This window comes from Heterobasidion irregulare, assembly GCF_000320585.1.
Source record: "Heterobasidion irregulare TC 32-1 unplaced genomic scaffold scaffold_10, whole genome shotgun sequence".
Taxonomy (NCBI): Eukaryota; Fungi; Basidiomycota; class Agaricomycetes; order Russulales; family Bondarzewiaceae; genus Heterobasidion; species Heterobasidion irregulare.
In genome coordinates this window covers 126077-142092 of record NW_009258206.1, presented here as the reverse complement: position 1 = coordinate 142092, position 16016 = coordinate 126077, and the positions used below count along the sequence as shown (strand labels likewise).

General features: G+C 56.2%; 7 protein-coding genes across 7 annotated transcripts; 4 read left to right on the top strand and 3 right to left on the bottom strand.

The window, feature by feature from the left end:
* Window positions 1–1033: 1033 nt before the first annotated feature.
* HETIRDRAFT_18791 (uncharacterized protein) lies at window positions 1034–1270 on the bottom strand (the record flags this gene model as incomplete). The annotated part of the gene is made up of 2 exons (XM_009552163.1): window positions 1034–1116; window positions 1174–1270. Coding segments are annotated over 2 exons (180 nt in total), but the record flags the coding sequence as incomplete, so codon positions are not given.
* Window positions 1271–3979: 2709 nt separating this feature from the next.
* HETIRDRAFT_105735 (uncharacterized protein) lies at window positions 3980–5242 on the top strand (the record flags this gene model as incomplete). The annotated part of the gene is made up of 3 exons (XM_009552305.1): window positions 3980–4676; window positions 4709–4819; window positions 4914–5242. The coding sequence occupies 3 exons, from the start codon at window positions 3980–3982 to the stop codon at window positions 5240–5242; spliced, it is 1137 nt and encodes a 378-aa protein (XP_009550600.1).
* A 443-nt stretch (window positions 5243–5685) lies between these two features.
* HETIRDRAFT_479709 (uncharacterized protein) lies at window positions 5686–9022 on the top strand (the record flags this gene model as incomplete). The annotated part of the gene is made up of 11 exons (XM_009552304.1): window positions 5686–6608; window positions 6659–6809; window positions 6866–7044; window positions 7092–7197; window positions 7244–7872; window positions 7924–8092; window positions 8150–8275; window positions 8333–8529; window positions 8582–8684; window positions 8738–8866; window positions 8915–9022. Exons 1-11 carry the CDS (start codon window positions 5695–5697, stop codon window positions 9020–9022), a joined length of 2811 nt encoding a protein of 936 aa, XP_009550599.1. The 5' UTR covers window positions 5686–5694.
* Window positions 9023–10213: 1191 nt separating this feature from the next.
* Window positions 10214–11670, top strand: HETIRDRAFT_326738 (uncharacterized protein; the record flags this gene model as incomplete). Its single annotated transcript, XM_009552303.1, has 3 exons — window positions 10214–10468; window positions 10537–11106; window positions 11137–11670. The coding sequence occupies 3 exons, from the start codon at window positions 10214–10216 to the stop codon at window positions 11668–11670; spliced, it is 1359 nt and encodes a 452-aa protein (XP_009550598.1).
* A 174-nt stretch (window positions 11671–11844) lies between these two features.
* On the bottom strand, window positions 11845–12343 carry HETIRDRAFT_454455 (uncharacterized protein; the record flags this gene model as incomplete). Its single annotated transcript, XM_009552302.1, has 2 exons — window positions 11845–12266; window positions 12316–12343. 2 exons carry the CDS (start codon window positions 12341–12343, stop codon window positions 11845–11847), a joined length of 450 nt encoding a protein of 149 aa, XP_009550597.1.
* Window positions 12344–12482: 139 nt separating this feature from the next.
* HETIRDRAFT_454454 (uncharacterized protein) lies at window positions 12483–13820 on the top strand (the record flags this gene model as incomplete). Its single annotated transcript, XM_009552301.1, has 1 exon — window positions 12483–13820. One exon carries the CDS (start codon window positions 12483–12485, stop codon window positions 13818–13820), a length of 1338 nt encoding a protein of 445 aa, XP_009550596.1.
* A 765-nt stretch (window positions 13821–14585) lies between these two features.
* Window positions 14586–15918, bottom strand: HETIRDRAFT_327539 (Alpha/beta hydrolase; the record flags this gene model as incomplete). Its single annotated transcript, XM_009552300.1, has 6 exons — window positions 14586–14748; window positions 14829–15116; window positions 15168–15322; window positions 15375–15506; window positions 15561–15694; window positions 15765–15918. 6 exons carry the CDS (start codon window positions 15916–15918, stop codon window positions 14586–14588), a joined length of 1026 nt encoding a protein of 341 aa, XP_009550595.1.
* Between the last annotated feature and the right edge of the window lie 98 nt (window positions 15919–16016).

The following is a 16016-nucleotide window of genomic DNA, read 5'->3' as shown; positions in this document are numbered from 1 at the left end:
TCGAATACCAAGGCGATTGTCAAGCGTATCGCTCGCTTGTCACCGACCAAATATCGAGGTAGTAACCCTTTGTCCCTTGGGTCCGTATCAGCTGCAGCAATCATGGCCGGCTAAGTGGAGACCAATATCACTGTTGTGGGCAAGGAAATCATCGTTCTTCTGACACCAAACGAAGGGGGTACCCATCTCAGAGTCTGAATTGGTCGCTTATCAAGCGCGCACTTGTGGAAGAAGAGGAGGGTGACTTTCCATGCTCCTGTCAGCGTACGCGACAATTAGTGCGTATGTGAAAGGGACCGACACAGTCCATCGCACCAACTTGCTGTTGTGATGTATTGATGCGCTGAGTCGGACTCGAGACTGGTGTTCAAATGAACACTCCGCGACGAGAAAATCAAAAGTCGATAATCTGAAGCATAATTTCGCCGCGACAGGCCGCGACGCGGGGCTTCACGAGTTCACTGACGGTACAGGACTACTGCGCGCAAAACCGAACACCCAGTCCATTGTACCGTATATGATAGCGGCCGACAGCATCCCAGGATGGGTTGCCAGGCAGAGTCGGTGTCTTCGGGCATGTGAGGCGAACTCGTGCGAAGCATCTTTGGCATATTGCCTATGCGAGGACAGATGAGCGAAAGCGATATGATTGGATGATACGTTCGGTAGTGAGGATAAGCGGTGAACAAAACAGCATGCATAAGCGATCGCACAAAGCTTTGGAAACCAGGCTGCAAGAAAGCGAACGAGTGCGGTAGGGGAGAACAAACGCGAGGTCAGAGGATCATCACTGATATGGGTAAGGGTAGCCGGGTCTGCCGTGGCCACTAGAATGCTGACCAGGCATGTATGACTCCCAGGATAGAGCCCGCTTCCGCCCGTCCCACCCTGGGTCTCTGTACCTGTCCGGATCATTGCTGTAAGGGTGCGAGTCGGGAGATGGATAGCGAATGATGTGAAGGGCGGACGCCGAGGGCAAGGGTGACGCCATCGACGTCGGAGAGGTGGTGGCAGAGATGCTGCTCGAGACGGATGACGAATGGTTGCGGTGGTGACGGCGCATGTTGGAGTTCACGTTGAATGCGCGGCCGCATCCAGGGTGTGGGCAGACGAACGCTGCAAAACGGACGAAGTGAGTGAGAGGACCCAGGCGCGTAATAGGTCGAGCCTTACGTTTTGCTCCGGTGTGGGTGTTCACATGGATGCCCAGACTGCTCGGTCGGTTGAAGCGCTTGGAGCAATGGGGGCAAGTGTGGCGCTTTCCGCCATCGGCAGCTTTGTCCGCAGATGCGCTGTGGTCACTGGTCGCGCCCAGAGACGGCGAGCGACGGCCGGCCGTGGAGGAGTTGGCTAGTACATTCGAAGCGTCTTCCGGCGCACAGTAATGGCCGTGTGGATGATGTCTCCGGGTGTCGCGGACGTCGCGGGAGACAGGCATGTGGGCATGGATGGGGTCAGACTCTGCCTGGGGCGAAGGAACACGAAAGGCTGGGGCAGAGGAGTGGGCATGAGGACGATGGGGAAGGTTTCTTCCCATCGTTGTGCTGGTTGCAACGCATTCCAGAGAAGAACGAGAGGGATCGGGACGGAGAACGTCGAAGGAGTACGACGGTCTGAGAGTTGGGACATATGTGCGGGCGGCGCGCGGGACGTGCGAAGCATAGCTTAGAGGCGGATAAGTATACGGTGTCTCGAGAGGGCCAGCTTCGAAATGGTGGACGATCTGATGGGGTGGTCGGGGGATCAGAGGACCATCGAGACGATGTTCTGAAGGCACGGGTGGGCGACGATCCGCCGCCTCGATGGGATCCTGCATACGGGCGGGTTGTCAGTTAGATGAAGGGGATCAGGGGAGAGGGAGGAGACTCATACGGACGAGATGGTGGAGATCATGAAGAGATGCGGGGGGCAGACGGTGCTTTGGGGGGTGGTCGTGCTGCAGGAGATGTTCTTTTGATCGGGGTCAGTGGGGGGCACCGCAGAGCAAGGGTGGGCACGGAGATTTACCGGGGTAGAGCTCATGGATGCTGGGAAGCGAGACGGGGGAGCTGGGGGGATGGAGAGGCATTGAGGAGAGGGGGGAGAGGACGGGGGGCTATATAGAGGGCGCTGTTGCGGTGCGAAGAGGCGCGTTCGGTAGGTTGAGACGTCAGAGCTGGGCCACGGGTTCCTCGCAGAGACGATCCCATCGCCCCCCGCGCGCGCACACACACCAGCGGAAAGCGTCCTTCGGCTCCATAACCTCGCCCGATCTGGCAGTCGAGCATCCGGTTTCTTGCTTGTTTGCCGCGCTCACAGCGCCTGCGCGCGGCTTCACGTGTACCGCGCCTTCCATTCCCTGCGCGCCCCTTTGCCCCCACCCAGATCCGACCCTGTGCGGGGGCTGACTCGCAGTCTGCACGCCAGATCTCTCCCCCCCCTTGAGAAAGAAGCCGCAAATCCGGCACAGATGTGTCGCAGGATTTGCGTCCTTCCAACCGACGCCGCCAACGTGGTCGCAGCGTGCCCCGACCGTCCCCCGATCTTCGCCCCGTGTGACCCCCTCCCCCCCGTCCGCGTCCATCCCCTTCCTGCCACATTTATACACTCCCGCCCCCATGACCGTCCCTTGCCTCGATCCATCATTCTCTTCCTCGGAGTGCGCAACCTTACCCACCTGTGTGCGAGACGCCCATCGCGTGCGTCGTCATCCATGCACACGTCCCGCGTCTACATCCTAGATCGATAAGAGATCCGCACGCACAATCGTCCACTGCAAATGGCAGGCCCCTGTCCCCCTCGTCTCGAAACGCGCGCCGGGACTTTCCCCCTTCCGTTCGCGCCAGCACATACCAGATAACACATCGCCAAACAAGGCTTCCGAGCGCCCTTGTGCCGAGTCCGGGCTGCCATCGCTGCCTGGAGCATAAATGGCGTCTCTGCCCAAACACTCACGCAGACCCACACAGACCCACGCCCTGTCACATCGCTCCCAGTCCCGGCCCGACCAGGCCCGACCTCGTCCCAATTCAATGGCGTGCTTCTGACGCCCGTCCGGCGAACAGACACCACCCTCGGTCAATTCATTGATCCCCTTGGGCGCCCACTCTGCCCACTCCCGCCGCCCGTTACTTATAGAAAGACCTCATGTAGATGCTCGAGAATCAAGCATAGCCTGCAGGCACACCGCCCCCATCACCGTATCACGCACGGTGATGGATCCGACATCGGCGACAAAGTATTTCCTCGCTCTCGATCCCTATATGATGACTCTCGCCCTCTCCGTTGTCTTTGTCTGGGATCGTCATCAGCGCTGCGCCAGAACCCTCTTCCAGTAATTTTGTACAAACTGACTGATGGATCGGCATGCCGTCAGCAGACGTTGCACACAGCGCGCTCAGGTTTCTTGTATTGGATCTTCTGCTCCACGCCTCTGATCACTCTTCAGGAAGTTAACCCACGTATGTGAATGCTGTTCGAGGCGCTCATGCCATCCTAACTTTCCGCATACCACGCACCTTCAATGCCGTGTGTCCTGCTAAACAAGGCCTTTGGATGGGTTTAGAAAAGGCCATCGATAGTCCATGACACGACTGGCTTGCTCATTCGCGGCCTATTCACCCTGAATGAGCGTCTACACAGGCCACATCGGTGTCTGGACCTGTCTGGACATCTAACCAGATTTTTTTCTTTTTGATGCGCCCGTCCCTAGACGATGACCCGCGTTCAAAGCCGCTCCAGGCTCGATGAGATATATGGTTTTTCCTGGGTGAGACTCGACGCACAGTGTAAATGTTCCATGACGGTTCGACACAGATCCGAAACGTTATGTTTAGTATGGCACGCCGGACAGAAGAGGCTCATAGAGCACTTTTTGAGACCGGAAGCCTTTGAGCTTCAAATATCCCAACTAGCACCTGTCTGTCATCACGTGACCCTCGCTCCATATGTCGAACCATGCTTTGTACTAAGTACTGGCATCTTGTCGTCTGCCTTTATCATGCGTCAATTCATGGTCACCAGTCTTCTCGTGTTCATTCGACACTCGTCCGCTCAGCCTATAGCTCCTGACCCTGACCATGTCCGCCACCGTTCTTCTACCAGTCCAAATCAAGAACACGATTTGCTGCTCGTATTGGTCCTCCTCGCTATCCCCCTTGTATTCTTGATCTCCTGTTTCCTCAAGCATGTGTACATGAACCGCCGCCGTAAACAGACAGCTCATGCCTTCGAGGGTCAACCTTTGCCTGCCATTCCATCAAAATCGCGGAGATGTGGTTCAATTTCTAAATCTGCCACTTCCTGGACCCACACTCGTTGTAAAGGCCTGCTCGTTGGCTGCTTGGGAGATCCAGACTGGGAAACTCGCGTGAACATAGAAAAGCTGGATCCGCCCCCGGTCTCCCGGCGGGTTTCTATACTTCCCCAGAAAACTCGAGACGATTCAGGTTGGTACTACGACGATTCTTGGGCCGCACGACCGCGTCTGTGGAATCGTGTCTCCATGGGAGATCTACGTCATTCTCTGCATTCTCAGACGGCCTTTTATCAATCTTCCTCGTCTGTAACTTTGAGCATGTCCTCTTCCTCTACGTTGCGCCTACCCCTGCAATATCCTGACGTCACCCAGTCAGCGTCTGGGACTAGGCGTTCCACAGACTATTTTGAGACGCCCATATCCCCTACGTTCCCTTGTCGTGAGTGCTATGCAGAGTCTGATTCTCTCCAGGGTTCTTCTTCTCTGCCGTTTCATTGTTCGTCAACACCTTCTCTCAGGCTAGTTCCGACACCGACTCTGCCTTCGCCCAGTCTTATGTTTCCACTCTTTCCGCCACCACCGGTACATGTTCCCGGTCTAGGGTCCACTTCGAGCAGATTTTCTCGATGCTCTCTCAGGATCGGCCTTGAACACGACCCGGTTCCCTGTTCTTCAGTCCATAGCGCCTCGGGCGATCAGTCGAACACGTCCTTTGTGTCTTTATACCGAGCTTCTCTGCAGTTCGGCTCCTCGTTTTCAGCGATGCCGGAGATGACTTTGGTGGATTGCCGCCGTATGTCTCGCATACCGACATCATCGCACACGACGGAAGGACGCGGAGGCACTGTGCGGCCATCACCACTTCGCGAGACCCTATCTGTTGACTATTCTGCGACTCCGAGCGCCTTGTCGGACCCTGAACATTCTGCTGCGCTGTCGCCGCCATCATTCTGGGACGATGATGTGAGTAAGGAGACGAGCGCGGACCATGACATTCTCCGGTAGACAGTTCGTGATCTGTCTACGTTACTGTAACTAAGATCGGCGTAAACAAGGAAATCACTTAGAGATTCAGAGGCTATCCCTGTAGTGAACCGATTAGCGTAGTAAGAAACCCTGTCGTCATCATGTACTCTACCCTGTTGCTTCCAGGACGTGGTTGCGACAGCCAAACCCTTCGGCACTGCTTCTCGCAAACAAACTCACGTCCCTTTCCAGTGTAGCAAAAAAACCAGATCAAAGATGGGGATAAAAAAAGGGCCCAACTGGGGTTCGAACCCAGGATCCCTTGCAAATTGTATGCCGAAGGGCTACCCAAAGCAAGTATCTTACCACTAGACCATTGGGCCAACACTGAAGCTGTCCAGTAGACATTGCAGTGCTCGTTCATGAGGTTCATTTCGCTGCGGAGCAATTCCCAGTAATTCGTGCCAAGTGTGCGAGGTCGAACGCGAACGATGGACAAGTTCAAAGCATTGGAACCGGTCAAACTCTATCCCTCCTCCAACCATCCACCACAGCAACAGTTCATCGGTCGACTTCCGTCTGACCTTCACCTTCTCGTCCTTCAAAACCTCCCTGTACCCGATATCCCACAGTATGCTCGCGCATCTCGTGCGCTCGCGCGCATTGCCGTCTCCGAATCACTCTGGGAGCACAGGTGGAAAGCCCTTGCTGTAGAAGACAATGACTTTCAGGCCACTCTTGACGACCTCGATGCTCGTGCGCGCAAAGCAGCGCCGGACATTCCCCCCACCCTCGATGTCGCAGACGACGACTTTGGTGACTTTGCGTCTGCAACTATTGACCGCAGACAGGATCTCTTCGCACAGACGACAGCCGCAGACGAGATGGGCGATTTCATGGGCTCACTCAGCTTCAGCGGCTCTGCAACCTTCAGCCCTCGCACGCCGACGCTCGTCTCCACCGTTGTAACGTCTTCCTATCGTGCACAATATGTTCGCGTCCACACCCTTCTCCGTCCGCTGGTCGCGGCTCTCTCGTCTCCTCCACATCTCATACTCAACACTCTCTTCCCTGTGCCTGCTCCTTCACTCCATAAGCAGTCCAAGCTCCTTCACCTCCTCGCTCGGTTCCTATCTCCCGATGTTCGACCTCTCCGTGCTACGGACACATTGGCAGCAGCATTGCGCGCTGCTGCTGACCGTTTCGAGTCGAACCTTTTGGCTGCGTTTGACAATGCTGATAGTCGCGCAGATGAATCCGCGATGCGCGAAGCTGCCGAAGCTAGCTGGGAAATCTGGGACCCCCGGTCGTCAGGTAACAGTGAGTGGGAGATGGGCCGCGTTTGGGCAGAAAAGCGCGAGATCTTTTACATGGGAGGTGCACATAAGCCTCTTGATAACTTCACGTGAGTGTATCTGTGTCGATGGCCGACACAGACCGCTGAGTGTTTATCAGTCCCTCCGGTGGGCTCGACTTCGAGGCGATGGATTCCTTCATGTCATTCATCCTTGATACTGTGAAAGAGCATGGCGCCCGCGCTGTGCGCGTCTTCCCTCCAGCGGCAAATGTCCTGATCTCTTTCTCCGACCGCATCGCCAATGAAGTAGTAGGTACACGCTCTCTCACAAATATCTGACATGCGCACACATCATGGCATCTTAGGTAGGCGAGTATATTGCCCCCCTTCTCACTCGTGCGCGATCCCTCGACAGCACGTCTGTCTTCCTCAAGGCCAATGCAGCAACGTTTCGCGAGGCCTGGCGTATGGTCGATTCCATCATGGAAGTCGCTCGTGAACGCGGCGAACTCACAGTGCAGCGCAACGAGGCTGAAGATGTCATGTAAGCCTACTAGACTCTCATCTATCATGCCTCATCTTGCATCCTAGTTATCGGATGTTCGAACCCAACATGGACGAGTATCTCGACGAAGAGGTTGACTCGCTCAAACAGTCGTTTGAGCTCATATGTCGTGAGTGGGAGAAGAAAGTCAGCGTCCCGTCATTTTCAACATAGGATTTTCAATGACATATCTATACAGACGGCGGCAGCAGCAGCTCTCAGCACCAATCAGCCTTCGTTCCTCTCTGCATCCTCACCTGCCCATCTGAAGCGTTCCGTTCTATCTTCTTTCACCGACATCTTACTCCTCCCCGTCACCATTGTCCCGCGCACCGTAGTAGCCGTCGGTGGTTCAGTCTCTGGTGCTGCCGTTCAAGGAATCTCTATGCTGGATCCTCGGCGCTGGGGTGCTCAGGGCACCGGTGCGGATGGATATCGACGTGGTGGTCAGGCAGGCGTTCTGTGGGACGGTGGGGAAGACGAAGACGAGAAGGAACTTGAAGCCGAGGTCGATGCAGACGGCTTTGACACGGCATCCATCACCGCGAACTCCATCAAGAGCACGACCTCAGTTGCCACAACCTCAACCAATGCAACTTCAATGTCAGGATCGGCACGTTCTCGAACCTACGATAACCTCCAACTTCTTCTCTCACTTGATGTGACGCTTGAAATCATCCACTCAGCACGGGAATCTCTCAAGCGTGTGGAAACGTTCGTTGGCTATCCAGGGACTTATGGCCATCGTGTGAGGGAAACTATCGAGGAGGTCGCGGTGGAGATGCTGAGTGTGCTTAGCGATCGACACATCCGAAATGGCTTTGAACAGTGAGTTTCCATCATCGAGAGATTTTCCTTCAGGTATTGATTGGGATGCAGAGCTATCAGTCAGATGCGCATGTATGAGCCGCCGGCAGCGTCAATAGACGACTCGGAAGTTGAGCCCACAGGCTCTACGTCGGTCGCTCCTCTGGTGCAATTCTTCGAGCTCGTGCATATTGGCGATATGATTCAGAGTATCATTCAAGTTTACTTCGATAAAGAGCTGGTATGTGACACGTATCGCCCAGACTTGACTTTGATTGTCTCACGACTATCTTGACAGGCTCCCAACATAGATGTGACAGATTTTTTGAACAGTGTTGTCCGTGAAAAAAAGCGGTTCGAAAACGTCCTCGACGACTCTGTAGCAAAAGGTCTTAACGCTGGGATCGAAGTTTTGATGAACCAAGTGAGCATCGTCAGCTGCAGTATGAACACCGTATCTCACGGCGTCTGACTGTCACAGGTCGACCATATCATCCTCACACTGACCCCACCGCGAACATATTATCCCCCTGACGATGCCCCGATGCTGCTTGGGCCTACCAGAGGATGTTCTCAGGCTATCAAGTGCCTCAAGGAGCATCTTCGGCTGCTCAAAGGAAATGTGAACCGCGAAGTTTTGGAGGTCTTCGAAGGCGAAGTTGGAGTGCGACTGATCGGGTGAGCGCTGCTTCACTGGTCGCCTTCCCTTTCCCTGACGCATCTGAGTTAGGATTCTTGAAAAACATATAAAACGGCAGATCATATCTTTGAACGGAGGTTTCCAAGTGATCGCAGACTTGAACGCATACCATACATTTATCTCATCTTTGAAGGTGTGTATCTACTTTGTGTGATCCGCCCGACTCTAAAGTCTGGGCGTCATCAGATACCGACCCTTACCCAAGACTTTGCCAACCTCAAGATGCTGGGACATGTCTACGTTGTTGAGGATGCGAAAGATCTTGCACAGATAGTCCGGGATGTGACGCGGTACGGTGGTTCTTACCGACCAGAGGTACGTGAGCACACACATGCACAAATTCCGATATTGACCAACGAACAGGATATTTATGAGTTTATCCAGCGTAGAAGTGACTGGAAGAAGATCGAGAAGGTCGTAGATAAGACAATGTACAATTTAAACCTCAGAGAGGACTGTGTTATATGTTAGTTCGGGTGGTCCAGCGCAGAAGCTTGGTTTATTGGAACGAGTAACTTTCACTGTCATTAATTTGAACCGGCCCAATGGTCTAGTGGTAAGATACTTGCTTTGGGTTGCCTGGTGGCATAAATTTGCAAGGGATCCTGGGTTCGAACCCCAGTTGGGCCCCTTTTTGAGAACGGCATTGCAAAGAGACGTTTAATTGTCATGCTTTTGGACACATTGCAGCTCAACGTGAAAGGCAGTTCATGTGCAGTCATCATTGCCAGAGACCTGTCGACTAAGCGCACTACGCCTGATGTAACCGCTCTCTGGAAGGACGTCAAGATGCTTTCAAAGAAATCGGAAACAACGCACAAGGCGTTATAATCGAAAACGGATGCACGCACACTTAGTTCGCACGAGGAGATACACTTGGTTTGTTTTTCAAGTTTCATATAGTCGAATTTAGAAACCTCGTTTGGAGTTGGAGCGCCTTGGACAGTGATGCACGAGTCACATAGCGCGTAGTAAGTGTTTTGGAATGAAGCTGAAGCAAGGGCCTGGCATATTGAGAACAGCAAACGCTTATACGAATTCGCAAGTGGCCCGACGGTGGTGGAGCGCTGGTCCTCTGGGGGAGGCGAAGGACCCGTAGGACCCATTTTTTTCGTGAATTGTGTCACGCAAGGTCGACGAGCGGCGTAGACACAAGGGTCTCAATTGCGTACAGCTCCAAGCAGCGATGATAAGAGTTGTAGGCTTCGAAACACCCTCAGTGTCTCCGCGTGGGTTGACAACGCTGACAAGCGGCCTCTGGTAAAATGACGACTTGTATCAAAATCCGGCCGGATCTAAATGGTGCGATCCGACGGATGAAATTTTCGGATTGGGTGAGGAAAGGCAACTAGGACAGTCCCCGTAAACGATGATGTCAACGACGTGGGCACAGTAGGCAACAGGTATGTGCCTCGAATGGCTTTTGAACCACTCCATCCAATCCGATCCCCATTATTTGTGACACGCTGGAGCCAAGGGGTGATTGACATACGTCGGCGCCTTCGGCTTTAACATCCAAATGGCGGAGACGTCAGGTCACGACGGGGGGAAATAATCAGGCCGAAAACGTAGATCTGGGTAAACGCGCGCATAAATGAAACGGATCTTGTAGCACCTAGCAGGCTTGCCCTTTCGCACCTCTTGCTCAGACCCTTTCGACCCATGCCGCACGATTTGTTCATATCAACCCCCGACGTCGTGCACTTGAGCACGGGGCCGATCGCCGCAGCAAGTGATACCTCGCACATCTTCAAATATGCTTTCCTCGGCGTGGATTCGAATGGTGCCCCGCCTCCCATCAAACTTCCTGCAGAATATGCGCCGTGGCAGGACGCGCTTCGACGCGCGAAGAGCTTGCCGTTGAGGCTGGGGGACGTTTCCAGCGCCGCCGAGGCATGGTGCCAGAGTGTACGCGAGGTAAGCATTCTGCTCATTCATTCGCGATCTCGCCGAGTCGTATCCCTAAACCTCGATTGGTGCAACAGATGCCTGTGATATCAATCGACGCGCTGTTAGCGAGCTTACCCGACCTCGTCCGTGCACGGCAGGTGTTGCTGTTCCTCTTGCACTTCTACGTGCACTCCCTTCCGCCATCAAGCGGGTCGGAAGGCATCAGGATACCCAAGGCGCTCGCGATTCCCGTTCTGGAAGTCTCCTATGCTCTAGATATGCCACCGGCGTTGACGTATGCGGACACCACGTATTACAATTACGAGCTACACGAAGAGAACGGGATTCGGGCGCTGGACCTGTTCACGGGATCCTCGGACGAGGCGCACTTCTACGTGACGACGGTTGAGATTGAACAGGAGGGACAAAAGGCGATGGCCGTCATGTTGGAGATCGTTTCTGCCTTGTCCGACCCAGCTTTGATGGACAAAAATGAGGAAGAGCGGCTAGCGGGTCTTCTGCGGAGTTTGGCGGCCAGCATCAGTGAGATGGGGAGGATCCTGGACGCTGTGCGAGACGGGTGCGCGCCGAGCGTGTTCTACAACGACATCCGGCCCTGGTACGTCGGGTCCAAAGAGGAAGGGGATGGAAAGTGGGTATTTGATGTGGGCCCTGTGGCCGACGAGGTGGAGAAGCGGCTGGAAGGAAATCGGTGGGTGCAACGTGGAAAGGAAGGTGCTTGGGTAGCGCGGGCGATGGCAGGGAGCACAGCTGCACAAAGCGCGATCGTACAGGCGGTGGACGTGTTCCTTGGGATCGAGGGGTTGACGCATGAGCGTGGGGGATTGGGCACGAACACCGCGATTGATCGTGGAGGATACGGTGGCAGTGGCGAAAGAGGTAATTTCCTGACAAAGATGCGGGCCTACCTGCCGCTGGCGCACCGCAAGTTCATCAAAGCGTTGGGGGACAAAGCACAAGGTTTGAGGGAGCACGCGGAAAAGAGCGAGGTGGCAAGGGAGGCGTACAACGAGGCGGTACTGGCGCTGAAGGAGTTTAGGACGGTGCATGTCAGGATCGCAACGCTGTATATAGTGAGCCAGGCCAGGAAAGCGATCGGAGCGGAGGTGAGCGAGGGGGTAAAGGGTACGGGCGGGACGGAGTTGGTGCCATTCTTGAAGGGGGTTAGGGATCGGACCGGACAGGGAGCGTTGAAGGTTAGCGAATGATGGGTGCTATAGGGAGGAAAGAACATGTACGATCAGTGTAGCTTGAAGACGGAGCACGGCCGCGATGAGAGACAATGATTCCACGGGGTAGTTTACAAACAGGCTGGTACAACAACGACTTTGATCGATAAGGTATGCGCTCTATTCGTCCAAAGCCACTTCTCGGAGGCGGACCTAGACTTCCTGTGCAACGCCGCTCTTGACGAGGGCGTCGACAATCTCGACGGCACGATCAAATGCCTTCTTATCGTCCTCTGTCGGGGCGACGTCGCTGTCGAACCTGGCGCAGCCCTGGGGCGCGGAGTTGAACCAGGTGAGATCGTCGCTCTGCCACATGATGCCGATGTCCCTGTGATAGATGTCTGAGGAAGGGGGGTTCTCTGTGGGGAGACGGTGGAGGATAGAGCGGAGCTCGTCGAGGAGGGCGGTTGTGGTGGCGGAGAGGGGGACAGACTTGGGTGGGTGCGACTGGAGGTGGGGAGTGCCGTCTGGGCGGAGCGAGGATGCGAGGAGGATCGAGGTGGGTGCAATGGACGGGTCGAGGGACAACTCGTGAACGGCAGATGGACGCGGGGGCGCAAAGCCGCCAGTGATGCCTGATGGGTCGGTGAGCGAGAGAGGATTGAGGAGGACGTGTGTTCTTACCGTGCTGGATGCGAAGGGAGAAGGACATGGTGGTTGCAGTCAAAGCCGCGTAGATAACAGATTCACGACCAACAACACATGCATTTCGTGGCTCGATCGTGAACCTGCGTATTTAAGTACCGTCTTTCTTCGCCGTCCATGCCACCTCATCTTCTCCCCTCTACATCATGGACGGGGGGCTCTTCCCTGAAATCCAGTCCGAGATCTTCTTGTATTGCGCACGCAACGACGCCGACGACTTGCTCCACCCCTCCAAAGCCCCTCTCGTTCTCACCAGAGTGTGCAGGTCATGGCGGGCGATCGCACTGCAATCGACCCCGTCCTTATGGACGTTGCTGCAGATCCCCCGTGTGGACTCGTACAACCACGATTCTCTCTGTCGCGCGCTGGAGACCTGGCTGTCGCTGTCCAATCGCAGGCCACTCACCATCTCTGTCATAGCGCCGGCCCAGCCCTATGTCGACCGTCTCCTGGCCATCATCGGCGCGCATTCTCATCGCTGGAAGGACATGGTCTTGCAACTGCCTGTGATGCCTCCACTTGACGACGCGCCCCCTCTTCTCGAAAGGCTTGCCTTGACGACCTACGGGGATCGTGGCATCGAGTCCTTCGTTCCTGCCATCCTATCCGCAAAGCGTCTTCGTCACCTCGCCGTCCGTCCAGACTCGTGGCATGAAGAGTTCCAAAGCCTCTTTTCATCCCGGATTCTCGAGGTCTTCTCCGCTCATTGCTGGCATCGCAGCCCAAGCTGGGACATGGGTCGATTTGCGGACAACGCCCGCGGCAGCCACCTGGTCGCTCTGCGGCTCTCTTTTCGGGAACTGGCTGTCAAGAACACGGACATAGGGACCCGGTGCATACTGCCCCGACTCGAAAGCCTCAACATCAGCATAGAGGACTGCGATGCGATCGCCGTCTTCATCGACGCTCTCGAACTTCCTCGATTGAAATGTTTGGAGCTGTCCGCTGCACCACTACTAAAAAAATCCAAGCGAATAGGACCGAGTTTGCTTTCGCTCCTCTCCTATTGCACTGACACGATTTCGAAGATTTGTTTGCGCTCTGTCCGTATGCCACCCGCCCATCTTCAAGCCGTCCTGGCCAGTGCCAACAATATACAGAGCCTGACCCTGACGAACACGTATCATGCCAGCCTCGTTCTCAAGCACCTGGCTCTAGTCTTCTCCCCCACAGGCGAACTGACTCGAGGACAGAATACGAATTTGTCATACCTGTGCGTCCTTCCACAGTGGGAAGACGCCGACAAATGTAGGTACTATTGTAGGCAGCTGGTAAAAGTCGTCGAGTCTCGGAGGCGGTGCGGTAGGGTAGCCAAACTGAAAGGCTTGGGGATTTGCACGCAAACGTGGAGCGAGGCAGAGGAAAAGGGCTTGGTCGATCCCCTCCATCGCATGATATGGAGAGACGAAGGCTTGCGTGTACACGAAGGGGGTCGTATGGAAACCGGCGACGAGTGGTTTGCCAGAATGACGGACAACGCGTAGATACACCCCTCGAGGCCAAGTGACCCTGTTTCGGTTTCATGTATATTAGATAGACATCGTGAGTCGCCAAGACAACATCCCAGCCTTCTCTCCAAGGAAATTGGCACCTATGTGATACAACGTCCGCAATCACACCTGTCCTCGCCACGATATCTATCTATTCCACGCACACCCATCTGCGTCGTTCCCCGCACGCCGGCGCACTGCCGGCGCCACGGGATGCGTACCTGAGCGCAGCGTCGCGCGCCATGCCTGCCCTTAATTTCCTGATCTCGCTGGGGGTGCACGAAGCGAGATCGGGGGGTGCGCCGGCGCTAGCGGCACCGACGGCGGGGAAGGCTGCAAGAGGCGCGCGGGACCGCAAGGCCGCCGCAGCCCCCATGCCATGCCCTGGCGAGGTGCCGCCGCGTCGGATTTCTGATGCTGGCGGGGCTTGGGGATTGGCTCCCCCGAGCGGACGGGTTCGTGATTGGGTCATACGCAGGTTTATTCGTGGGCTACTACTAGGGATGCAGAAGGGGCGCGCGACTGCGGGGTCGCTGCCGGGGTATACGGGCGGACGGGCGCGAGGCAGCAGGGATAGATAGATACATACATCGTACACTACGTTCATAAACAGATAGAGGCGTGCATGCAGGCAGCGTTCGGGGCGAACGGTGTTCTATTGGGTGTGGGATTCGGATGCGATGGGGGGGGAGTGTGGGGGGACGAACGAAACGGGGTTTATGTTGATGGATGCGAGGAACGGAACGAGAGGCGGGAGGGTCAAGAACCATAGTAGTCGGTGTCATCCGAGTCTGACGAGTCGGAGCTGCAGCTGCCGAGGACGCCAGTAAAGGGGGAGGCGACGGCGGTGGCGGGAACGGGGCCCGGCTTGTGTTCGCCGGTCGATTTTGCGACGAGCCAGTCGTGCAGGATGCGGTTTATCCTGGAGAGAAGGAGGGGGAGAGTGGGGGGTGGGGGTGAGCGAGACGGACGGACGGACAGAGGAAAGAAGGGGAGACGGACTGCTTGGGGTGGGTGACGCTGCCGAAATGGCAGGCGTCGGGGATGGCGCGGACGGTGACGTCGATGCCGGCGCCCTTGAGGGCGTCTGCGAGCTCGGTGGCGTAGTGGAAGGGGTAGGCGATGTCGCCGCCGCAGTGGACGAGGAGGAGGGGGCAGCGGACCTTGGCGAGGGTGTCGCGGGGGTGGGGTTTGCGGTGGATGAAGAAGCCGACGGAGACTTCGTAGTAGGCGTCGAGGTTGTGGTTGTCCCAGTTTTTCTTGGCCTGTGGGACGGCGGACTTGATGAGGCTGAGGGGATGTCAGGAAAGGCACGAGGGGGTCGAGCGGAAGGAAACTGACGCGTGAATGACGCCGGAGGTGGCGTTGTTGAAGCCGAGCTGGAGGGAGCCGTAGACGGAGTCTGTGATGGCGTACTCGTCGACGGAGTCCGGATCGTGGAAGCCCTCGGCCCAGCAGTCGTAGATCTCCTGGCGGCCCTCTGCGACGTCCTGGGGCTGAGGGAAGGAGTGAGCGGGGGCGGGCGGACGGACGGACGGACGGACGTACCTCTTCGAGGGGGAGAGGGGAGAGCATGGTGACAGAGAGGACCCTGTCCGGATGGTTTATCGCGAGGGAGAGGCCGATGCAGGCGCCCATGGAGAGACCGACGACGTGACATGGGGGCAGGTCGAGGGATTTCTATCAAGCAGGTGAGCGAGGGGGCCGGTGTGGGATGAGACGGGATGAGCGGACCATGAGCTGAAAGATATCCTCACTGGCCTCGAGCCTGGTGAAGTTTTTGGGGACATGGCCGATGCTCTCGCCGTGGCAGCGGGAGTCGCACGCGATGAGGTTAAATCTGCGGAGGGAAGGGTCGAGGAACTGTGCTGGAGGGGGACGGGTTAGCAGAGCGGCGGTGGCGACGGAGGGGTAAAAAAAAAAAAAAAAGGCGCGCACGATGGAAGATCTGGGATGCGATGTATACGGGGTGGAGAAAGATGACGGTGGGCAGGTCTCTGTCGATGTGCTGCGCGGAGGGATTTGTGGGTGTTGCGATGGTGTAGTACATGTGGGCAGCGCCCGCGGTGGAGGAGATGTCGACGAAGGGCATGGGGGGCTCGTGGGCGGGAAAGGAGGGAAAGTGTAACGAGGGCGCGATGGGGTGCGGGGCTATAAGTAGCAGAGGGGGGCAGACCGGGAGGAGACATA